General features: G+C 34.0%; 1 protein-coding gene across 3 annotated transcripts; it reads left to right on the top strand.

The window, feature by feature from the left end:
- Positions 1 to 651: 651 nt before the first annotated feature.
- Positions 652 to 26,742, top strand: CngB (Cyclic nucleotide-gated ion channel subunit B). 3 transcript variants are annotated; one of them, XM_088234146.1, is made up of 14 exons: positions 652 to 1,136; positions 17,904 to 18,064; positions 20,752 to 20,889; positions 21,582 to 21,650; positions 22,533 to 22,667; positions 22,746 to 22,870; positions 22,983 to 23,242; positions 23,321 to 23,470; positions 23,562 to 23,867; positions 23,954 to 24,077; positions 24,161 to 24,390; positions 24,853 to 24,968; positions 25,051 to 25,264; positions 25,378 to 26,742. In XM_088234146.1, the coding sequence occupies exons 1-14, from the start codon at positions 1,110 to 1,112 to the stop codon at positions 25,690 to 25,692; spliced, it is 2,370 nt and encodes a 789-aa protein (XP_088090272.1). In that variant the 5' UTR covers positions 652 to 1,109; the 3' UTR covers positions 25,693 to 26,742. The 3 variants fall into 3 exon arrangements, with proteins under 3 accessions (XP_088090272.1, XP_088090273.1, XP_088090274.1); XM_088234147.1 differs by lacking the exon at positions 21,582 to 21,650 and having other exon boundaries at positions 750 to 1,136; XM_088234148.1 differs by lacking the exons at positions 652 to 1,136; positions 21,582 to 21,650 and adding an exon at positions 16,491 to 16,680.

Genomic DNA, 26,742 nt, shown 5'->3' with positions numbered 1-26,742 from the left:
TGGATATTGTCATTCATCTTCACGACCACATTGCAAATACGAATGGTTGCAAAAACGCATTTAAATGTATCACAATAGCCTATATCCATTACAGTTATTTTATAAATTGAACACCATCAGAATAGATTATTACAATCAATATTTTTTTTAATGTATCCCTGACGCCCTTCGTGTAAGTCACCAAAAGATAAATCCCATAATTATGCATGTTATTAACGACATTAGTTTATCAAGTCACAGCGAAAGGATTGTTAGTAGGTAGGTACTACGTTTGATCATATTATCTATTGTAAATCTTGAACATTATACACAATTTTTAATATAGGTACATGGAACTTATCAGTAAATATTTTATATTGCTTTTCCTAAAGCGGACGGGATAAATGTTTTATACTTTAAAAAAAAATCCTGATAATCAAACAGCCGGTAGGAAATTGAATTCGTAAGACGGAAAATCATTTTTTATTGATGAAGTATTGCATGCAACAAGAGCGACGCCGACGCCGACGCCGATGCTCGGAATTTTCCGATTCGAACGGCGTAATTACAAACACAAACACATTACACAATAATAGTAAGGGAAGGATTTGTCCAGTGCGCAAGTGCAAATAATGCACCGGCCAAGTTGGGTGAATGCATTTTCCTCGGAATGACAGCAGCCAGGAAAAGCCAGGCCGGGCGCCGCGCATGCGCTAGTTCCGGGCAATCAATTCCACAACAGGTTTACGGTGCAAGGAACGGGGCCTAATACAGACGCGAGGGGGTACGGGGTACACGGTGCACAGTACCACAGTACCACGGTACCACAGTGCCACAGTACACAGGCCACGGGGCTCGTATGCCTCCAATTGTCATTTGGTCAAATTTTCACTTGTAAACATTCTTCCTCCGCCGTCGGCCGTTACGATCCACCGCGAGAGCGATCTCCACCCTTGGACGGGACGCCATTTGCGCCGACCGCTTTCGCCGTCTGACAGCGAGCGCTTTTGTTTACGTATGTCTTGTATTATGTAAATTTCGGTAACTTCAACAGACAAAGACACGGTAATTACATGTTTGTGTTGTAAAACTCGTTCTTTGACTGATTCTGTCGATAGAAGAAAGACGTCATGGAGAGAATCAATTTGTTGAGAAAGGTAAGTGTAATAACATAAGCATGCAATTAATCGATTCACCATTTTGATAATTTACGATAAGGGCAGGTAAGTACGAATTACAACTCGTTTCTGCTCTCAATCGTGATAATCCATTTTCTTATCTTATCTTGTGGAATGAAAAATAACTACCATCTTTTAAACTAAAAACAAACTTTGATGCTTTTATTTTTATAAATGCAGTTAAAGCTGTTTTCTCCAAATTTAATTAAATGATCAAAATGCCAAAGTTTAATGAATAATTTTAATGTTGTACATTAAATGTTTAATTATTTAACGTTTTATTTACTCAGATTACAGTTATTTTCTTTAACAGATTGTGTGAACTTTTCAATCGTTACATGTACATATTATGCTTTTACATTTCGACGCATACAAAGCAAACATCCCTGACCGGCGCGGCGCGGCGCGGCCGGGTACAGCCTCGTGTCTTGTGTAAGGCATTAGGGGATGGGAACATATCCCTCCCAGTGCCACTCCGATACCTGACAATAATAAAATGACAATGAAACACACATAAAATAAGAATGATAACAAGGTTTATTTGGAACTGTTATTGTGGTAGTTAATGGTCAAAAGATTGTAAAATGAATGTCGTCGTCTTGTTACAGAAATGGACTAAGCCACAATGTCAGTTAAGAGAAACATGGTTGTTAAGTTTACAAATAGATATTTCAGCTAGGTTTATGAAAATTTAATAAAATATTATTTGCAAAATAAGCTACAAATTTTAATGTAAGCGTTGCGAAAATTATTGTTACAAAAAATAGATAATGAGTCCTTTTCCCCTGAGTCTTCAACAATACGACGACGATACAAGGGATACTATTTTCCTTTCTTAGATTAAGAATTTTGTCGTTTTTTCTACTAACCTAAAAATGATGTATTCATATAAACCCATTATAAGACACCCAGAACAAAGTGGTACATAAATATATATTATCAGAATGATTGAGGTATTTAGTTTCTAATGTTTCGTGTTAATAAAAAAACCTTATGCCACGAGAGTATCGCAACATATACCTGTAGATTCATCTTTAACTCAGCTTTTTTTAATTTAGAATGTTTATTATTTCAAAAAAATACATATTTTATTAGGGTTGCAAGACGTAAATCAACACACAATATGTGTTGATTGATTTGGTGTTTATTTTGTAGAACTCCATATTTAAAATTATAATATAAGAAATCAAACATTGATATGGGTCTACTGAACACTTTATTTTATTTTTACAAATATAAAAACAAAAATTTCGTGACAATTGTTTCGCCTGATTAAAGCATTTTCAAACGAATGTGAATATTAAATGGATTGAATGTCCTAAGTGTTCAGTAGACCCAAATCAGTGTTTGATTTCTTACATTATAAGTATAAACAAAACATGTGTCCTATAAAGGGTTAATTTTTTATTCGTAAGTTTTTGTTTTTAAATTGTTAAATTAGAAATTTTCTCAAAAGGGAATATTTGCGTTTTCATGAATAAAAATATTTTTTTATTTTGGGGCTAATTTCCGTTGGTGGTTTTATATTTCTGAAGCTATTCCTCCTGTGACGCCTCAAGTTCTCTTCCACTTCTTCTCGGTCAGTTCTGCCAATTAGTCCGTTGACAGTTAACCTAAAATCTTCCAAAACTCTCTTATCATTTGTTGATTCATATGAACTAGTGACGTCGTTCAAAGTAGTTCGTTTTTATTAAAGTGTTTTTTGATCATTTTCTGCAATACGTTTTTTCTTGCGCGCGGTAAAAATTGGATCATTAAATTGTATGGCGAAATTTTTTAAAATTTAGGAAAAAAATTATAAAAAATATTTTAATACAAACGAACTACTTTGAACGAAGTCACTGGTTTATATGAATCAACCAATGATAAAAGTGTTATTGAAGATTTCTGGTTTGCTGACCGTCAACGGATTAATGAGGAGAACTGATCGAGAATAAGCGGAAAAGAACCTCTGTCATTACATACGGATTTATTTCAGAAATACGAAATTTTTAAAAAGCTGATAATACTATATTTAAAAATTTAATTTAATATTTTTGGCTTCGTTAAATAGTCTTTTAACAAATACATATTTATTTTTAAAAAAACACTAGACTTCCTCATTTTAAAGAAAAAAACAATTATTTGACTTCAAACTTTTTAAAATTTAACTTTTAAAAAAGTACCAGAATAATGCTTATTTTTTTTTTTAAATATATATTTATTTTTACTGTTCATCCGATATGCCAAGGCTGGTGTCATGAAAGCATTTATTGCGCAGTATAGTGTATTTCTAGTACGTAAATACGCGCTATACCTGGCTATAAATGCGTCCATAATACCAGCCCTGATATAGTGCTTGTAATGGTAGAACCAGCGGCTAGCGCATTTTGATACAACTGCAAGTCCTGTGTTCCAGAAATCCTGCGTTCGATTCCCGGCTAAATCAATATAAAATACAAATTTTAATGAGTATTATATGGTGGCCTTGTAGTGCAGTGATCAAGCGCTTGACGGAAGGTTCCGGGTTCGCAAACAAACATTTAATGTGAGTTTTCGCAAGCCTGGGTATTCTGTATTGTTATTCACCACTGTAATTAGGGCTCCTGGCCTGTTGTGGTCCAAAAAAATAATATTGGTGGCTAAAACATCGACCGCTGTTAACTGGTCGATCACGTATCCATTGCTAGTCGCCTGTCGCTTTTTTTGATCCAGATTCATCTGCAAATCTACATTTTCTAAACAAAACATCACTCCCGTTTGACAGATAACTATTTGGCAGCATGTTTACGAACAGCTATAAGTATCTATGAAAGAAATTATGATAAACTTTATGAAAATATGTAATGTCGTGTTTCCAGCGTGCCCCCAGATAATATAATACATAAATAGTGTATACTATTTAGGAATTGTAAAGCTAATATTAGTATCGTCAATAAAACTAAAATAAATTAAAAACGTCTTGTTTTATTGAAATACTATTTTTGTGTTAAAAAAAATTGCTATCGATATTATCTTATAATTATTTTCTTGGTGGCGGGGGTCAGTGCTACGCAAGCTCTTGACGTCACTGCGACCTGTGAAGATTTATTGTGACGGGCTCCCGCGAATAGTTCTCACCCTTTAAGCCCAGGTATATAAAGATCCTGGCTACTGTGTGGATGGAGAGAATTTACATTTTGCTAAACCTCCCCCTCCCATTTCAGATCTGTAAAGGATCGGGCTATTAGGTAGCGGGCAAGCTCTTTAACATCCTCAGGTTTAACCAGTGGATGAGGCTCCTTTTATGATGTAAAGCATCACATTCACATATATTGTGTATAGGCGTTTCCTCATCTGCACTACAGAACCTGCATCTAGAAGATTTGGAAAGGTACATTCAAGCAAGATGTTTGTTCAATCTGCAGTGCCCTACCTACATTTTATTTCAAATCTCGTATTTTAATGTTGATAGGATGAAAAAGGCCAAACATTAAAACCTCAATTTCGTTTAAGTCATTGGTATTATCTGCGTTTATTTATTGATTTAAGCTCGTTTTCTGTTTCCAATTATTACTTTCAGTGTTTTCTGGCCATTCTCACGTAAGAATAGACACAAGTAAAGGGGTACACCCGTCTCGGGGGGTGGTGGTTGGCTGTTAGCCTCCCGCGCTTGAGCTCCCGGGTTCCTGGTTAGGTAAACAAATGTTGGTTAAGGTGGTTTAACATTTTTTATTGTTCTTGGAATGGCACCTCATTCATCACCTTTCCTTTATTTAACAGATGATCGAGATACGCTAAATTTGGCATACCAATGTGGTGCCCATCGGGTGCGGAAAATGGTATGATGATAAAAACGGCAGAGCTGGGGAAATATTAGTGTCTAATGTAATTGAATTTTTCTACAAACATTTCTTGGTGGAACTGCATTTTAATTATAATAATAAAAATACTTTATAGTTTTATTCCACTTTTATTTATAATTTTTTATAATTTATTTTTTTTACCAGTGACCGGGTTTCGTCGTGACCGACATCGTCAGACTGGTGGGAGACTAAACAAATTTCTATGTTATATACAAGTGCAAGCAGGGGTTGTAAATCATGATTTTATATAATTATGTAAATAAAAGAATTAAAATTAAAATCATTAATTCTTATCATTTATTATTTTAGCATTTAATAATTTATTTATTTTATTTTATGATTTATCATTTATCTCTTATCATTTAATCATTTATTCTTATAATTGTTATTACCTAATACTTTAATGATTTAAATTTAAATTCTTTTATTTACATAATTATATAAAATCATGATTTACAACCCCTGCTTGCACTTGTATATAACATAGAAATTTGTTTAGTCTTCCACCAGTCTGACGATGTCGGTCACGACGAAACCCGGTCACTGGTAAAAAAATTGTAAAAAATTATAAATAAAAATGGAATAAAACTATAAAGTATTTTTATTATTATAATCTAATGTAATTACTTAAGCGGCAGGTCATAAATTCTGTTAGTGCCTAGACTTATTTATTTTCGAGAAGGTTTTCTTTACAGAGATGAATGTTCATTTGTTCCAGTGCTAATTGTCAATTTAATGTGATTCGTTCAAATAAATATTTAAATTACGACAAGTAAATATCTCACCTATATCAATAAAAATTTCAGCCCTAACCTCACAAAAATCAATAGATTTAAGGCAAAATCGTGAATGTTACAATATTAAATACACAATGTGTAAAGTGGACCACTTAAACAAGCCGGTTGTGAATCCGTGTAAATAGAATTCACCTTGCGTTTTAAAAATGAATTAATGATAGCAGATAGGAAAAATTATTCTCCAAAATGACTATATGAGCTAGTTGATGCAGCGAACAATATATTAAAGATGTACTCAGACCAGAGAAAATCACCATGTAATAACACTGACTATCTGACCTGGTGTAGAGTCTTCCTTCTTGTCGGCAATCTCACGCAATCAGGGAAATTTGTGATCCGGAACACTGCAGGCACACAATTTTCGTCTGGAGGCGGCGGATGATGATGAACGGCGATGGATGATGAAATGTTTGCAGCGTTGTGCGATTATAGGCGAAGTTATAATCACTTTCACAACGAATAGCGAAAATACTTTTCAACAATTCGAAATGCGTGCGGACTCGTCAAAAAAGCAAAGAGAAGAGCGAGGGGACAAGCAGTGTAGCCAAACAAAAAATGTCCCTTCAGGCGTGGCAACCTCACATAACCAAAATTAGCCAGTACCTACTTACCTATGATTATTCTGGCTAAATACTTCGAAACAAATAATCGGCTCAACCACAGGTCATAAGCCCTATAAATGCCTAGACATCCATATTTCCTTTTGAAATGTTCTCCGTCTCTGTTGTAATATATTGAATAAATACATACTTTAAGATAAGTGCAACTAATTGGCTAGTCAAAGTTTTGATGTGAAATGTAATCAAAATATCCGGGAAAGCAATTTCAATTCCTTTTATGCGGGGAACTTCAAACTTCAATGGAAAATCCTCGGTAATTGAGTTTACTCTATACTTAAATATATCTACATACACGAAGTCTGCGGATTAACTTCACCGAGTTTTTCTCCTACAGAGATACCTTTTCAAATAAAAATTGTAAAAAAAGTAATCAAAAGTAAATACATCAAAGTATAATATACTTCTATCTTATTTCCAATAATACTATTTTTAGTACTTAAGTGTATAGGCGGTGCACCGAATGTGAGAGTGCTATTTGTAAACCTACCAAAATCCATCTTTCTTTATTTTGGGCAAACCTCAAAAATCTGATAAAATAAGAGCTCATTTTTTTTTGGATGTAAAATTTTTACTTTACCAAGTTGATATTTTATATGTATATATCTAGGTAGTAATAAAATAATCATGATTATGTCTAGAACAGAAGTGAAATAATAAAATTAATTTCAGAGATTGCCAAACAGAGGTTACAAGTTTGCCAGGATACGGGACAGAGACACAATTTGTAGTGACACAACCAAGAACGACCCATTCCATTGACAATGTTATTCTAATATACTCCTGGTTTAATTAAGGGAAGTTGGTTTCTCTCCTAAGCTAGTGATGATTTTTATTAGCTACTTAGAGAATAGAACACAGTTTACTTCATACGGAATATTTCAATCAGAACCGTTCTCAGTTATTCCGGAGTACTGCAAGGGTCGAACCTTGGCCCACTCCTCTTTACCATATTCATAAATGATATCGAAAAGATCATCAACTTATCGCAATTTCTTTTCTTTGCCGATGACTTGAAATTATTTCTTGAGATAGAAAACCCAGTCGACTGCTTGCGCCTACGGTCCGATAAAAACAATATCCTAGACTATCGACAAAGTTAATTTCAATATTTCAAACTGCGTAATTGTATCGCTAGAGCATTGCGTACTGTATGTCACAGATGCACAATAGATGACCGCTAACTCATGCGTGTTTTGACAATTAAGGATCTTGGAGTTATCTATGAAAGCCGATTGACTTTTCATGTTCACATCCAGAGACCATGTGATCTTGCAATAAATATGCTGGGTTTTATTCTCCAAATCGGCAGGTTTTTTAAATGATTCCCGAACTCGTTGGTTTGGACCAGGCTTGAGAGTGCCTCGGTGATATGGAGTTTGCACGAGACGAGATATTCCCTCATGTTGGAGAGGGTTCAGAAAAAAATTCTGAGGTTCTCACACGAAGGAATATTGTAGTTATCCGTGGCTCTATACCACTGGATTTCTGTTGGGCATGCTTGGGACCAACCGTTTGCAGCTTTGAAGGGATGGGTTCACACTGACGCATTTTTTCAGACTAATTAGAGGTTTTATCGAGAACTCAGCCATTTTAGAGAGCATTAATTTTTATGATCTTGATGATTATCTTCAACAGCGTCAGCACATACTGTTTTACCTCCCGGCTACCAGAACCAACCTGCTTCTGGTTTTGCCGATCGGAAGAGCAGTCAGGGAGCTTAACATTATCACTTTGGAGATCGAGATCTTTAACATCAGCATAACTATATATAAGAAGCAAATACTATTTCTATTGGAGAGTATTATACCTTAATAATTTCGAACCATCGCTCGAGGGTTCCTGGTTTGATATTTTTTCCCAATATATCATCATCGTCATCCTTCCCTTTTCGCACCTAATGATGCATAGGGTTCTGCATTGGTGCACCAATCGCAGCGTATCTTGATCATTTTTGTTGCATGAAGGTAAGATGATCGCTTTAGGTGCCAGTCTAGAGGAAGAATAATTTAGTTTTAAAACACCTTTTTAAATAAATATTTCATATCAACCATATCGGGAATCGAACCTGAGACTTCTTTCGTGGTAGGCAAATGCACTGACCACTACACCACGAGGCCAACTGTCCCAATATAACGCCTTAAATATTTTGTTATTTGTAATGATATTTTGGAAAAATATATTGATTTCAAATTCAATTTAAATGCCTGTAAACTTGCTCTGACTCGCTAGACAATCCATGTTGAGTCGGAGCACTTGCAACGCATTCATGAACATACATACACACTTTAATTTATACATGCATTCACCGTTCACCATATATTTCACATTCTATCACAATCATTCGTTCCCGTTCGAGCAAACCAATTACTCAAACCAGATTTAAATATTGAAAAGTATTCAGTCTCCTTTGTCACCTGATCCAGTAATGTAAAGGTCCTTGCACCTACCACAGAGGAATACCCTTTTGTCAAAGTTGTTTTACTTTGTGGAACGTAACAATTCACGCTAGAGAAATATCTGGTTATAATTTCTTGTTGAGTTCTTTGTTTACTAGTGGTCCTAAAGTAGATCAGACATTGTTATGTCTATGTGAGATTTCTAGAGAAGATGTTGGTCAATACTCCTAAATATTTTATGTTTTCTGTCTGCTTGATTGTTAACAATTGTATTCTGAATAATAATGTTTATTAAGTATTACAAACTGAAATAATTGGGCATATGTCTTTCATCTTTCAAAAAGGCGTATTTCTTTTTTGTCGAAATTGAGTAATGAACATTTTAATAGGAATTAAAATATATTTGTGGAATCATACTGTCTTAAAATAATTTTTTAAAAACCTAGCAACAGGAAGATTTTTTAAAAATTATTTTTAAAGGCAAAAATTTTCCAAAAAATTCTTAAAAAGTCGTCTCAAATATTAACAAATTTGAGATAATATATAATTTAATAATGGATACTTATTAACACTTTGAGCACCGGCCGAATACACATAGAATTTACCCTGTGCCCGGCCCATTTTTGTGAAATTTCATGCTTTGTGAAGAGTTTATTAAACGTGTCATAATTATAAAAATGCTAGGTTAAATCATTTGTAACTTCGCACATTTATTTGAAACAATTTAATGAGTCATTTTTGTATGATAGACTGGCCAACATTGGCCTTTATGGAGAGCCACGTTGTAATTTTGTGCTTTGTATCCCGGAGCCGTGTAAACACGTGATTATAATAACCACGCGTTGTGTCCCTGTTCCGTGTTTTCACGTAGTTTACCAGCAGCGAAAAAGTACTAATAAAAGTCACTAGATGTCGCGTGGTTATATAATCACGTGTTTACACTGCTCCGGGATACAAAGTGTAAGTAAGGTACAGAAAAAGCATCAAATATCAGAAATCGGAGATAAATCATCAATACAGCCAATGCAATGTGTCGCAAGTCACGGCGTATGTAAGTAAAATAGTACCGCATTTACGATTGTCTCACACATTATTTACGCCTCACTCTCGATGCTAGACGCGAGTGAGAGAGATAATTTTACGCATCAATTTCACGTAATAAAAATTCATGCATTTCGAAATATTGTATTTTAACATAAGTTGTCTACATTTTTTCCAAATGAAGAGAACAAGAGGTAACAACAACAAAAAGTCATAACACATTATTAAAAAACGTATTCTCCTTTATTATTTTTCAACCAATTAGTCACTAATTCATAGCATCTTCGCTGTAGACTGCGCAAATATCGCAAGCTTTGTCAGCTTAATTCCTCGATTGAGCGCGAACATAAGGAGGTGACAAAAATGCTCACTTTTATTTATTTGACATTTCATTTTTAAGGCTTGTAATCAAATAAAACAATACATTTAAAAACAAATACAAGGAACTCAGTCCTACGGGAAATTGGATACAATAAATGTTTTCTTGCGAGCGGTAAAAATTGGAACATTAAATTGTACCGTAAAGTTTCCTGAAAATGTACGAAAAAAAAAAGATAAAAATGACTTGCTTTGAACGACGTCACTTGTTCATATGAATCAACCAATTATGAGAGAGTTGTGAAAGATTTCCGGTTTGCTTGCCGTGAATGGACTAATTGGTAGAACCTCTGATGTCACACGCGGAGTTATTTCAGAAATTCAAAACTTTAAAAAATCGTATCGCTGATAATACGATTCATAAAAATTGAAAAAATATTTTTTGGCCTACTTTACAATAAAAAAAAATTAAAAACCACTGAATTTCCTCACCGAAAGACGTTATACCTTTTGTATTACATTTTCGAAAAAACAGACATCCCTTGTGTTAACATTTAATGTGAAACAGATAAGTAATAAATAGAAACAGATAAATAAACGGTCGTATAGATGTGTTTGTTCTTTACAATCATTATTAAATCCCCATATACGAGTATACAGTAATATCAGCATTAAGTTACTGTATTTTGGGGACGATAAGACGCATCGGACCATAAAAAGCACACCAAAATGTATTTTATTTTATTTCATTTGGGAAATCAACATTTTTACATACATATTTATACTTAACAAGCATATATATATATACTCAGACCTAATAATAGATTTCCCCAAAGTATACAAAGTTAGTAAAGAAAATATATTACATATTAAATAAATACATATAAGTTTATACATATAAAAATGTTATTTTCATGTATTCGTAAATATTTTTCAATAATCAAAGATTTTTTATATTTTTATAACAGTAAGTTTTGTAAATTGGGCGGGATTAGAACAAGGATGCTCGAGAGGATAAGGAGAGGAAAGGAGATGTACATATTTATTATTATAATGTCTACCAAGTTACATAATGCATTTTTAGTGTAAATTTTAAATCTGACTGAGTGATGTTTGTGTAATCTATATCTTTAAATTTTGTATCTATCACTATAAAAAAAAATGTTTTGGACGTTAAGACGCATCGGACTATAAGACGCACCCCAATTTTTGGTTAAATTTCAGAGAAAAAAGTACGTCTTATGGTCCGATAAATGCAGTGGTTAGAAATGACAATAATATCATGCATAAATACGTAAAAAATATGCCATTACAAAAAAATCCCCAAATCTGTAATTACACTATAATATAATTTCGCAGTAAGCAAGAACCTCTAGTTGACTAAAGCATCTAATAACTTTGTGTAGGGTAATGGGTACCTAATGTGAATAGTGTCATTACCGAGGGAACTATCCACTTTAATAGTCAGAGCGAACTCACTTGAATACATCATTTCGTTACCATAAGTAGTCATGACACGAACATTGCTGACTACAATTTTATTCCAACTACTATAAAAATACACTGCTCATTTCTCAACGTTCATTAAAATGTACCAAATGTGTAGCTGTTGAGGCAGTTTTTCAATTTTGTTTTAACTTTACTAGATTATTCTTTTTAATTATACGTTATTTGAAAGAAATGGACGCGATATTTTTTATCGTAAATGCTTCAAAGCAAATGTAAAAGCTTAATTTGAATGCTTCGTGGTGATGATTTGCGGATCTAGGAAATATTAAAATAAAATAAAATCACTTTGTTTTTATGTACCACTTATATTTTTATACTTTGACAACTAACTAGTTTCGGCAAAACTATGCCTTCTTCAGGGTTAATTACAAACTAACATAACATACATAATTTAAATTTATTTCAACAGAGAGGGAAAACGTTTTTGACGAGGGAATATGAAATTCTAGACGTGATAAAAGTTTCAGCTCTTTTACTTCACAAAAGTCAACAGATATAAGAGCCGAAGGAATGTAGATGTTCAAATATAGGCAGAATGGTAAATGTTAAACAGTATGTAAAGTGGCCACTTAAACCAGCCAATGACAGGTTATAAGGCCTGTGGATGCCTAGACTTCTATATTCTATTCTGTAAAATGTTCTTCATGTCTGTTGTAATACGTTTATATTAACAGCTCCCTACAGGGTTGAATACAGTCCTTGTCTACAAAAATTTGGACCAACGCAAAACATTGTGGGAGGGATTTGAGTGGGATACTCCTTGATGATTTTCCGAATGTTTGAGTTTACTGTTTACCGTATTGATGTGCCATATATACGTTTTTTAAAATTATTTTTTGGGTTTCTGATCTTATATTTGTGGTGATATATATATATATTTCCATTGTTGGATAATTTATATAGCGCCGTTTTTGTGAAAATCCCCTTGGCGCTGTACAAAAAAGAAGTATCCCTGCACGTTTTGCAACTACAGAGCGCATGGACGATTGGGATTCTAGTTCCTCCTTTCCAATTGATATATTTCAATTTGAACATAAAAGAGCTAGGTAACAGTACGTCTTGCAGCTACAGAGCGCATGGACGGTAAGCAATCTAGCCCCCAGTAACATTTTGTTTTAATTTGACAATAAAGTAAAGTGGTTGAATGATATTAAAATAAAAACATGTGAAAACTCATTTAAAAAAATAGCAGTTAGATAATAACAATTCTTGCAGCTACTGAGCGCATGGACTGTTGAAATTCTAGACCCCATTTACAAAATTTATGCTTAATAATATTTACATATTGAAGCAAGATTACCAATCGTCCTGCAGCTACAAAGCGCATGGACGAGTGGAATTCTAGCAACTTAAAAGCATACCAATAAATTTACAAAAAGTTACATTAAGAATATATATAGTCATATGTCTATGTCAACTAATTGCTCGTCCCATCTCAGCATAGGATTTTTAGTCCCATGGAGTTGGGACTTGTGTCTCAAATAATTTGCAATAAACTAATGGATGTAAATAAATAAATAAAATTATTGAAAACATGTTAAATTTAAAGTCTTTACACACAAAGAACTTTCAGTATCAGAATTATTTTATCCATTTCGTCGTGATCGTAGAACAATAGCCGATGTGCAATAAATTCAAGATTGAGTTATTTTTACATTTGATCTTGAAAAGGTTTAACAAAGGCATTGTAATGTAGGTTTGAAAAAAATATATGTAACTAACCCGAGTATCAAAGGTACAAAAAACTTTTGTACTATCGAGTTTTAACATAAAGTGTCAAAAACAAAATTTAACCACTCGAATGTAAAGTTTATGAAAATCACAAACGTCGCTGTTCTATTCAATTTATTTTGAGGGATCTTTACAAAACTATTTTTTAAAAACCAATCCTGTTGTAAGGCAGGTATTTTCAATAATACCCTAGATACGTATTGTGATATATATTTACTATTTGATAAGTTTCCATAATCATTTTATCTGATTGAGAGTACCGAGGGGGAGGTTTTATCTCTATTAGTTGATTTTAAGCGGTATTATTAGACATTTTTAAAAGGGAAGAATAAAAAATATTCAGTAAAATGACATACAGTATGTTATACACATTATATTCAACGGCGATTCTCTCCAAATTCATCAAAATTTTAGTTTCAAGTTCTTAATTAAGTTCCCAAAGTTAATTAAAACAACTTCTCAAAATATTTGCAAAATATAAATAAAAAGTTGAATGTTGATCCGCAAATTGACTGTACGATTTATGTACAAAATGTCTAACCTGGTCTGACCTAACCAATAAGGAAGTTCAATGGTTTTTTTATTGATTTGTTAATAGACTATTAAACTAAGCCAAAAAACATCAAGTCATTTTATGTATCGCATTATCAGCTCTATGATTTTTTAAAGTTTCGTATTTCTGAAATTACTCCGCGTGTGAAGTCTCTAGTTCTCTTCCGCTTCTTCTCAATAGTTCTGCTGATCAGTCCGTTGACCGGAAGTAAACCGGAAATATTCCTCAACTTTTTTATAATTGTTTGATTGGTATGAACAAGTGACGTCGTTAAAAATAGTTCGTTTTTCTTAAAATATTTTTTAATATTTTTTTCGTGTTTTTAAGTTACTTAGCCGCATAATTTAATGTTCTAATTTTTACAGCCCGTAAGAAAACATTTTTTGTATTCAAATTCTCATGGGCTGAAGTTCCTTGTTTGACCATGACACTACGAGAGCATTTTTAAAAAATATTTAAAGTAAAATATGTATATAGATTTTTTTTATGTTTCAATACGTGCCTTTTAAATTGAATGCATATTTTTACATATATATGGGCAATTGACGTTTCTACCCCTCTACTTGAGCAAGATTTTAGTATTTAGGGGGATGTTTAATTAACATTTTTATTACAAGTTTTTTTTAAATTATTGATTTATTTATTTACAAACATAAGGTTATTGTACATTTTTTGAGACAATAAGTCCTAACTCCATGGGACTAAAAGTCCTGTGTTGAAATGGGACGAGCAATTATATGACACAGACACATGAGTATATCACTACAAATATAGAATTAGAAACATAAAAAATAATTTAAAAAAAATATTTTTAAAAACATATATTTGGCACATCAATATGGTTAACAGTAAACTCAAGTATTTGGAAAATTATCAAAGAGTTTCCCACTCAAATCCCTCCCGCTAAGGAAAATCTAGTTCTTAACTCCTTTCTTGAAAATATTTTTTGTCCTTGCGAGCTTAATTGTAAATAATAAAATTATTCAAAATATTTTTTTTTTGTGAAATCAATAGAGGATGTAAATTTGATTAATTATTTGAGATAAGTTTTCCAATCCTTTTACCATTGCAGCAATTTGTGATTACCATATCACATTGTCTTACTTCCATAATGACATTAAAGTAGATACTGAAAATAATGAATCCAAACGATACTAGACACAGTAAAATCTTAAAATTTATTTATTGAATGTTCTTTAAATTTAAAATATTCACGAATGGGGAAGTTCAATACTACGGGAAATCAAATCCTCAATTTTTATCTTACGCTCCGTAAAAATTAGCACGTTTAATTGTAATGCGAAGTTTCTCTAAAACGTAGGAAAAATTAATAAAAATTATTTAAATGAAAATTAACTACATCACAAGTTCTTAAGAATCAACCAACGATAGAGTTGTGTTAGATTTCTAGTTTCCGGGAAGCCAACTCACCATCAGCAGAACTTTCGACTAGAATTTTTGACTTTAGTAATTTCAAAATTACAAAACTCAAAAAAATAGTATTTTTGACGACACGATATATAAAAATAATTATTAAAAAATAGCTTAATTTGATAATAGATTAAAAAAAACGAAAATGATAACAACTGCATTTATATTTTATATAAAGGCAAATTTAAAAAAAATTCCATCATTTCCCCTTTCGGTGGTTCCGAATGGTGCATAGAGCATTACATTGGCACATTAATCGCAGCTTATCTTGAAATTTTTAATTTTTGCCATGGAGGTAAAATGATCAGTCTTACACTTCAGGAGCTAGTCCAGGGACTGTATTTTTTTTATAAGAAATAATCCGCTAAGCCCCTATTCCGAGAATTATCAGCAGGTGTGATAGAGGGGATATGGAAGGAGGTAATGAAAAATACACCACAACACCCAGACTAATTGAGAAAAAATCTTTCTTGAATTTTTTTCTTGCAATTGACGGGAATCGAACTCGTGACGCCAGTTTCACAGTTGGCCGTCTAACCAACTGCTCCACGGCGCCGGTCTGTAAAAACAGCTTTTTAAATCAATATTTCATGTCAACCATGCCGGAAATAGAGCCCGAGACTTCTTGCATGGTAGGCAAAAGCACTGACCGCTACACCACGAGGCCGACAAAAAAAAAACTATGCGAAAAATACAGATTTTTTTTTAGTAAGTCCAAATGTTTGTAAGCAAGACTGAATTTCACTCCATTGGTAATTATTCAGATATGCTTTTATTTCAACAGAGAGGGAAAACATATTTGAGAAGGATGTAAGAAATTTATGCATTTATAAATTGGTGTGTTGTGCTCTGTATAAGCAATGTTAATGACTAGATTTTTTACACTTCTTTCTTTATAATGTTTTTGATTGTCTTTTTCAATAAATTCAAACCACGAAAAATAAAGTGTTTGCATGTAATAGTATATCCTCTCCATTTTATAATAATTGAATACTAAACTGCCTCAAATGTTGACAACTAATGAATGATTTAATTAGAAATCAGACGCATGCGCCTGAATGCCAATGTTCTTCTGTCGGTCGAGACTTGGACATCTTCGTGATTCGCATCATCAGTACAATTGGTAGCTAGCCCGGGGGTATGTCGTTGCTTGATGGACAGTAAAATTATCATTATAATATTATAAACATTACATAATGTACTCCGCATTAATCTATTTATAAAGTGACTTATAACATGTGAACGAAATTCGTATTTTTTTTGTGATATAAAAGTTTTGAATTGTTACTCAGACGCCCTTGAGGTAACATGGCGCTTTAAGTATTATGTTTTTAATAAAAATAATAATTTTATTCCAATAAAATAGCTAAATAATGCAGAGCCAATTCTACCATATAAATCAAAATCATTATTAATTAATTACCATTTTACCTTTGCCTAGGCAGATGAAGAATACATTTCTGTGTAGCGGCCTCCGTGGTGTAGTAGTCAAGATGCTTAAGGTTCCGGGTTCGATTCCCAGTGAGAACACAAAAATTAAAATGTCATTTTTCTCGAGCCTGGGTGTTCTATGATGTAATTCAACGCTGTAATTTGGCCTCCTGGCCTGTTGTGGTGCAAAAATAAATAAATAAAATAAAATAGAATGAGAACCCTGGACGAGTATTTTCGACTCAATGTAAAGATAAGTCTGTCTGGTTTTGTACGAGGTAGAGCGTTCGCTCACCATTCTTGAGGTCCTGGGTTCGATTCCTGGAAGGATGAACGTAAAATATTTATTTCTAGGTTTGTTTAAACTACAATATTTCATTGTTCTGGACTGACACCTGAAGTGTAAGCCTGGTCTTATGTTAATGCAACAGATGATCGATGGTCATCTCATACCATATATTTGTGCTATAAACTTTTTATTAATTAAAAAAGGAATGGCCCACGCTGACGTCACGAATAACGCTGTAGTTTTTGTGGGCATTTTTTCCAATTCATGTTATAGCTTAATTTAAAAATGTATTTTTCTAAAGCGTATTTTTGTAAAAAAAATAAAAAATACACTGCATTTAGTTTCCATAAACCAGAATTTTCTTATCATATATATATATACGCAATTTATAGTTATTTAAATGACAATGTATTTTTGTGAACATCCACATTTCCTCAACTCTTCCATCTGTTGACTTTTGTGAAGTAAAATAGCTGAAACCTTTATCACGGGGGTGAGATTCGAAGAAATGTGGATGTTTAAACATGGGCAGAATGGTGAATGTTACACAGTGTGTAAAGTGGCCACTTAAACCAGCCAATGACAGGTCAAAGGCCTGTAAATGCCTAGACTTCCATATTCCCTTCTCAAAAATGTTATCCCTCTCTGTTGAAATAAATTTAAATATTAATATTATTTACCTTGCGATGTAGTTTTAAATTTTTTTTAGTTTCTTTTCTTCCTAACTTAATACGCCGCTGGGTTATTTTTATTTTTGTTTTTTATTTTATTTTAAGTGTCTTATGTTTGCATTATTTGTTGGTTAGAATCTGGTGTATCCTGAGCGGCTGGAGTTGGCGGCGCTCATGCGTGGCCCGCGGGCGGCGGGGGGCGAAGGCGCGTGGCGCGCCGCCCCCGGCCAGGACGGTTGGGGGCGCCCGCCGCGCCCCGCCTGGGACCGCGACCCCGACACCAAGCGGACCTCCTGGTAAATGTCGCTTCTGGTAGAATGTCATATTTATGCAAGGGCTAGATATTTATTTTTTTGCTTTCCTTATTTTATTAACCTAAATTTTGAAACAGTGCTTGTTTACTAAATTTTTTATTATTTTCTTCTTAACATAAACACTTTACAAATTATCTACTCTGTTCAATGTTTTTTTAAAAAATATATTGATATAATTTTAAGTTGCTAGAATTCCTCTCGTCCATGCCCTTTGTAGCTGCAAGACGATTGGTAATCTTGCTTCAATATGTAAATATTATGACCCATAAAATAATTTAATTTTGTTTAAGGGGTCTAGAATTTCAACAGTCCATGCACTCAGTAGCTGCAAGACTTGTTAAAATCTAACTCCTATTTTCAAAAATGATTTTAAAATAATATTTATATAATTTTTACACTCTTATTATCAAATTAAAACATTATGTAAATAGGGGCTAGATTACTTACCATCCATGCGCTCTGTAGCTGTAAGACGTGCTAAGATATTGATGTATTGCAAAACGTCTTTGAGGAGATTTTCACAAAAATGCGCTTTATAAATTATCTACTATAATACAAGCCACCACATATAGGTTACCTTGGGGCATATCGATAACCATAAAAAGGCAATATTGTGATTTTAAAAAATAATTTTGGTATTCAATTACAACAGGTTTTCGAGCTTAAAACGGAGAAAACTGACAAGTTTAATCAAATACATTTAATTTATCAATCCGACTTAAAGTAGTTCAAATGCATTTTTTATAAAATAATAATTAAGAATTGTGTCGGTTTGCCGCGTCCGACGGGGAAGACCGTTATATATTTTTTTAAACATTATTTTCTCATTGATTCCACCTAAACTGTGGATCCCCCTCATTAGGACCAGACTCCTTGTAGTACCACTTCAAGCATTCAGTGCACTAGACCCACTCTTCATCGAAGATATAGCTTTGATTGCAGGATTTACAAAGTGCAGGATAAGATCTTCTTCTGTATTTCTTTGAATATTGAAGGTAGTAGCAGCAGTCTTAAGAAACATTTTATTTATTTTGATTGTTTCTACTGCTCGCGTCTTAAGCATATTTCATACCAAGAGCATCATCGAGAAACCCTTGACCAATTACGCACCATGGCTCTAAAAAAAATTGGTTTAGCATATATTACACAAATAAAAATATAATATAATAAATTTTGTTTATTGGTGTCCGTTTGCTCCGTGAGGTTATAAGAAACAAAGATGTTACCAGCTGTATCATTTTAATTACCATGCCGAGTTACTCAGACGTGCTATTGATCCGATTATAACATAACCTCACAACATGCAAAACTTGGTGATACAATATTGTCAATTAAAGTTTAAAAAATATCGCTACAGCTCAGTCAAGAAGACAGTCTTAAATAATACCCAAAAAATATATTAAAACACCTGATGTTTGCCAAATGCGCCCGCAAGCATATTTTGTATTATTTGAAATTGCAAAATGGCTGACTATCGGCAAGATTTAGGAAAGCGGATCCAAATCTTAGCCATGTATCGGTATCCTCTGTCGGTTTGCCCAGTTAGGTGCAGTGCACTGAATCCTCGAAGTGGTAGAGCGATTCTAATGATATAGCTATCAATGTTTTCAAAACAAGTTTTCATTTATAATTTTCGGGTTTAAAAATGAGCACATACAAAACGGCTCGCAGTTGGTATCACGTCATTTTGACGTCACGCGTTATGACCACCGACTGCGCTTCTAATAAACATTGCGTTCTAGTTCGGCACCAAAACGTCAAATGTGTCGTTTGTCCCACAAGGCGCGAAACATCTCGTTTTCGGGTAATTCGAATGAAACTATTGTCAAAAATTTACACGACGTCGCACGAAAAACATATTGATACCGTTACTTTTATATTTTTTTGCTTATTTAAAAATCAAAATAATAAAATAACGCCAAATTACCCTATTGGGATAATCCACAGCTCGGTGGAATCGGTGTGAAAATAATATTTAGAATTATATTTCGGTTTGCCCCGTCGAACGCGACAAACCATATTACTGCTCTCAATTATTTTATAAAAATTATATTAGAATTACTTTTAATTGGATTGATTGATTAAATGTATTAAATTGAACCTGACATATTTTTTTTCGTTTTAATCACCAAAATCTGTTATATTAACCTGAAATCTTAAAAATATCTACACAATGGCCTTATGGTGCCGGGGTTAAGTAAATTATATAAATATTATATTCAAGTGAATACATGCATCGCACATTTTTTTTTTTATGAAAAAATAAATATTTGCGTTCTTATGATTTACCCAAATATTTAATTTTGAGGGCCATTTTCAACGAGTTGTAAAAAACTCACTATTAGAAAATGGAATTGAGTTGGGGTAGAGTGGGTTTCGAACCACGGACCTTTGGTCCGTGAGTCCGAGACACTAGCCACAGGACCACAACCCGATTATAATATTACATAATATTACATGCACTATAAGAATTGCATTTTAAAGAGTATGGAAAACATAGTAGGTACTACATACGCTTTTCTTCTTGCCTTCTAGAAAAAAACATAATAATCTATAATATAATATATGTATTTAAAGAATCACTTCGAAGTTCAGCTGTTTACTTTACTATAAGATGCTCGATGTATTTTGTTACTACGCGCTGATTAAGCAAAGTTGCATTATTGTAGGATGCAGATGGCGGCAGATTTCCGTAAGAGCAACGAGTCCGAATTGAACTCCCTCCGCCAGGCTGGTACTCCCACGCCGCCTATAGCTCCTCCTCAGCTTCCCGAAAATGGCCGGGAGCCTGGACAAGAGACGCAACTGTAAGTTAGCTTAACAAGGGATGTGTTTGTATCAATTTAGACCATCAAACCTCCCATAAAATCAAAATCACTAATACCCCCCGAAACCTTTCATTACTTTTTCAAAATTAGCGTCTTAGATATTAGATACCCACCCAATAATTTCATCTTTTTACGCACTCGTGTAAAACACGGTTTTCAAGAGAAAAAATATTTATCCTTCCCGCGGTTTTGACAAAAAAGGCCTTATCACCCATTTTTAATGTTTCATTAGCGCTGTTATTTTTATGGGTTTTTGTGTGTTCTAAGAAAGCGAAATTGCGTAGATTTGTGTTAAAAATAATTTAGTAATATTCATTACTTTTTGCGATAAAGTATTAATAAAATGTTGCTTTAGATATGGGCGCATTTTATTTTGATACTGAAAGTCTCGAAAAGTTTTACAGTTTTGTATTTAATTGGCTTATTTTTGTAAAATGTCTGAAAATTATATTATTAACAGTAACTCGAGAGATTTCAAGTTACCACTGCTGTTATTATTTATTATAGAGGTTAAATGGAACACGGCTTTAGATATTTATTATAAAAATTTATATAAATACCACAAACTTTAACTTGTTGTGCCATGTTTGAAATATTTGTTAGGGTGGATCGTTTTGAGAATATAATTTTCTCTTGTTATGGAAAATAAAGCAGTATCTACGGCATTTCAGGTTTCTTGACATTAGTATGGATTGCACCTGCTCCGTAACCCAAGGTTTACCTGTTTTGAAGATTTACAGGTAAAATAATGCCTTCCTAGTGCCGTTATAACTATCTGATTCTCTCCCTTAGTCTGTTTCATTAGTCGATGTTTTCATTTTAATGCTGTGTTGTCTGTTTCAGTATTTAGCCGTTTTCGGATATGGTTTGCGGATTGTTTGGTGTACTCGATATATATCTTCCCTATAATATTATAATATCGTATACTATCTTCTTCTATGGTTTTGTTGCATTTTTAGATTTCGCAGTATTTTTTTATTTCTATCTAGAGTTATCGAGTGAAATCGTATATTTTGTGCCTGTTTGATCATGTCTCTAATATAATGTGGTTAGCGACCAGCACGGTGTTAGACTAGCTTGTCTGAAATATATTCATTTTTAAATATTAAAATATATTATAATACAACCAAGTTTATAAGTTTATTATATTTTAATTGACTGATATTTCCGAAAAGGAAACATATGCATTGTATGTATGTTGTATTGGCTGGCTATATTTGATCGAACACAAAGCTTACGTAAAGCGAGTCGAGGTCGCGGCTCGCCCTCGGGCGAGGGTCGGAGATGGAATGTATTGTACTCGTATGTATCGTAATAAGAACCTGCAGATCGGGTAAGTGCATGCGCCACAGATTCTACTCGAGTGCATGCCGGGACTTCCCGGGGGGTAAGTAATGAACAGCATATATCATGCGGGAGTTGATTTTTCAACTCCAAGCATCCATTGGAACTCGAATTGGGATTTGTTTGGAAAATGCGACGGTATTTCGAATACCGAGCGTTGCGAAATTTATTATTAAGGGATCAAAGTACTCCTGTGTCAAATACCAATCTAAATTTTAGGGTTAAGGGAAAACTTAAGTCACCGGGCCGCATCTAAAAATGCTAATTTTGACTTTCAGCGAGGGCCCAGTCAGGGACCGCATGAGCGAGCTATTGCGCCGGTTCGCCGAGAGGGCAGCGCGTTCTCGCTCCAGAGTAGAACTACCACTTACTCCGTCTACCGAGAGTAGCCCCTCCCCAGCAATGATGAGACGGTAAACTTTGATTATTTACGAATGTTTTTAGATACACGGAAATGGTTTCGGATATCTGTAGCTATGTTTTTATTTCAGTATCGTATCCGCGGAAACCATCAAGCCGGATGCTTCTCAGGTGGAGGCGATACCCGAACGTCGCAGGAAGCCCTGTCTGAAGTTTTGGGATTATGAGAAGTGCACTATTGTGATCGATCCTCACGGTGAGTATTATTGTAAACACCGAGCATACCTTTAATTTTTAGGGGCGTGATATAGAATTTGAGAAATAAATAAATCAATATTTCTTTTCGACTAATTGTCTTATAATTCCAGGGATCTTCTACTTATTGTGGCTTCTGGTTGTGACGTTTTGCTATTGCTACAACAGCTGGGTGATTCCATTCCGCTGGTCTTTCCCTTACCAGACTCCCGAGAACACCCCCTATTGGCTGACTGTCGACTCCCTGTGCGACGTCATCTACCTGATCGATGTGGCTATTATTAAACCTCGCGTGTCCTACCTGTCCGAGGGATTTTGGGTACAAGATCCGATGGAGACGCGTAGGAATTATAAGAAGAAAATTCAGTTCAAGGTATGGTTTATAAAAATAATTAGATGAAAATCGTAAACAAAAACATTTTTTATTTAAATAATTGCTTTTTTTCTTCAGATGGATCTCGTTGCACTAGTGCCTCTCGAAGTTCTGTACTCCTTTTTCGGAACGTCGACTGTTCTACTCCGCATGCCCAGATTCTTCAAAATCCAAACATTTTCTGATTTTTACATCTCGCTGGATAGAGTTCTCGCATCTCCTTTCATTGTGAGTGTTAAAAATTAATAAAAAGTTAGAGAAAGGTGATAATCTTCAGTAACCACTCGAGAAAATAATTCTTCCTTATTGATTTTTTCAGGTTCGTGTCGGTCGCACTCTGATATATATATTTTACCTCATTCACTTGAATGCCTGCACCTACTACAAGGTCAGTACGTGGGAAGGAATCGGATCAAACGGTTGGGTTTTCAGTGGAATTGGAAACGCGTACATCAGGTGCTTTTACTTTGCAACCAAGACAGCTACATCTATCGGCAAGAACCCGAAACCGGAGAACGAATTGGAATACATATTTATGACTTTCGCTTGGCTGATGGGGGTGTTTGTCTTCGCTTTGCTTATCGGACAAATAAGGGATATCATTGCGACAGCTACCAGATCCCAGGTATAAATACTCGCATTACATGTTAACATTTGACATTTTAATTGACCAGTTATTAAGTAATCACATACATTCAATCGTATTTTTAGACCGAGTACAGGAAACTTGTCGATGAAACCATGGAATACATGCGCCGTCAAAATCTGCCGAGTGATCTCCAACGTCGAGTTACTTCCTGGTTCAATTTTACTTGGGAGCAACAACATACTTTGGGTTAGTCGACTGCATTTTATTTATCGTAAACATTACTCGAACTGTATAACTGTTATAAAATAACGGAAATTTCATCTCAACAGACGAGTCCCACATCATCAACGCTCTTCCCATCAACCTGAAGACAGACGTGGCCATCAATGTGCACATCCAGACGTTGAGTAAAGTTCAGCTATTTACCGATTGCGACGAAGCTCTCTTGAGAGATTTGGTTCTCAAACTTCGACCCGTAATATTTTTACCCGGAGATATGATTTGCCGCAAAGGAGAGGTCGGTAAAGAGATGTACATCGTCAAGATGGGGGAAGTCCAGGTAAATATTAATATTCCTAAATTCCACACTAGTCATGGTCAAAATAGCTTTGTCTTTAAAGGTGTAAAATTATAATATTCTTCCCAATGAAATAAATAAATTTAAAGTAAATCTAAAGAATTTTTTTCAACACGTGTAAAAACTACATTAAATTTTAATTAGTATGACTGTAATATTGTTTTATGATTTTTCTTTATATATCCCATATATATTTTTTTCATGTACTCGTATTTAAAGTAAAATAAACTCTTATAAATAACCAACTACAACAGTGTAAGTCACTCTCCAAGCACAAGAGTTGGTCTCTTTTACAGTGATAACATTTTATAGATGTGTAAAAGTAGACATGTATGGAATTTTTCAATTAAAAAAATTAAATAAATAAAATAGAAACAGCAATGTAGATTATTTAATAAAAATACATCGCTCGATCAAATCTTATTAGATTGCGATTATTTTAAGGTCATGGGAGGAGAAAACGACAGCGAAGTCCTGGCAACTTTATCCGAAGGTTCCGTGTTTGGCGAAATAAGTTTACTGGCTATAAATGGCGCTAATCGCCGAACCGCTGATGTCAGGTATGTATTTATAAGTATTATAATCCAATCCAAAACTGCACCCCTCGTTGTTTTTTGTATCCTTATTTTATTTTATCCGTAGGTCCAAAGGCTTTTCGAATTTATTCGTTCTGAACAAGATGGATTTGAATGCGGCGCTGGTTTACCACCCCGGAGCCCAAGAGATCCTGAGGAAGAAAGCGAAAATATTGATGAGGAAGAACGCGGCTCGGAAGAAGGAGCTCGAACCAGATATTATTATCGCCAATCCTGAAACCCCAGAGAAGGAACCTAAACTTCTTCAAGCTGTCATGGAGGTCCGTTGTCAAACCATGCACAAATTTATCGAGAATACGATGTTTTCTTTATTTCTACGAAACTCCTACGCGGCGATAGAATAATGTCTAATTATTTGTGTACTGTTATTCAGGTGTTGCCAGAAGAGTCCGGCGCCGGTCAACTGTTGAGGTTGGGATCCAAGGGTTGTTCAAAGAAAAAAGAGAAGAAAAGGCAGAGTCTGACCAAGACCCTCCCCGGAACGGTCGGTGGCTGCTCGTGTGATAACTACCGCCGCAAGTCCCTCCCGAAGAGCCTCCGAGGAAAGAAGAAAAGCAAGAGCTCTGACCTAATGTCCTCTGCGAATCTCTACCAGATGAGAAACTGCGCTTCGGAGCCTTGTCTGAAGAAGAATAACTGCTCCGCCGGAACCAGATGCTGCGGGGAAACTTCTAACGCTGAAAAATAAGGTTTTGAAATTTCGTAACGTTGTTTACACATTTTATTTATTTAAATGTCAATGTTTATGTGTATTCAGTAGTACTAAACATACACATCAAATTTACTTATAAATCTTAAAATACTAAGCTTCGCTCAACTGGATTCAGAATACAGGTGTCATTCTCATTCCCTTTCAATTGAAATTTGAGACTAATGCATACTTTTATTATAAATCTGTACGTTTATTTACCTCAAATTAAAATAATTGCTCTGCTTTTATTTAAAAAAAAAATATCTTTAACTTGTATTTGACTTTTGTAATCAGTATTTTGTTACCAATAAAAACCGAATAACTTTAACTCATAATTTAAGAAAAATAATATATCTTCGAAGTATACTGCTGGGTAAATCGAAAACTTACTATGTGTAACTCCTATTGATTGCCATTTTTCAGTATTACTATTGCTTAACAAATGTTGTAAGTATTATACACAGATAATCCGCATTATAATAGTATTTATCTATGCATGTTTAACATTGGTGTTCAAATAATATATTATATTTAGTGTAGTCAAACCATTTAACATTAGTACGTACTCAAACATAATAGTACTTAAAGGTCGTACCTACTTTTGAAAAAATTGACAAAGTTTTATGCGTTTACACGTCCAGAGTTTATTGTTTACGTGCGCGTATTTTGACAATAGTGTAAATTAAAGTACTTAGGTACATTTTAAGTATACTAATCATACTGAAATTTTCAGTAATACGTATTAGATTTTACTGGGTGTATGTTTGTAAAAAAATAAGGCTCATTTTGTAAGATGATGTTTCTGCATATCAGTAATGAACGTATTTCAAGTTTGGTAATAACACACATAATAATATTACAGTGACAAGATTCTTATTTTCCGCACTTAAGAAACAAAAATTCGCTGTCAATAATTTACTATCGGTTTACATGTGCACATGCACAAAGAATCTGTTAAGTTGCATTTTAATAAAATATATCATAATATTCTAGTTACAGCCTGGGCGAGTGCATTTATATACGAATGTTTTGGAGGCTAAAAAAAAA

Source organism: Micrasema longulum, unplaced genomic scaffold (genome assembly GCF_059751315.1).
Source record: "Micrasema longulum isolate JH-2025_06_02 unplaced genomic scaffold, ASM5975131v1 h1tg001207l, whole genome shotgun sequence".
Classification (NCBI taxonomy): domain Eukaryota; kingdom Metazoa; phylum Arthropoda; class Insecta; order Trichoptera; family Brachycentridae; genus Micrasema; species Micrasema longulum.
This window is presented reverse-complemented; position numbering and strand designations above follow the sequence as displayed.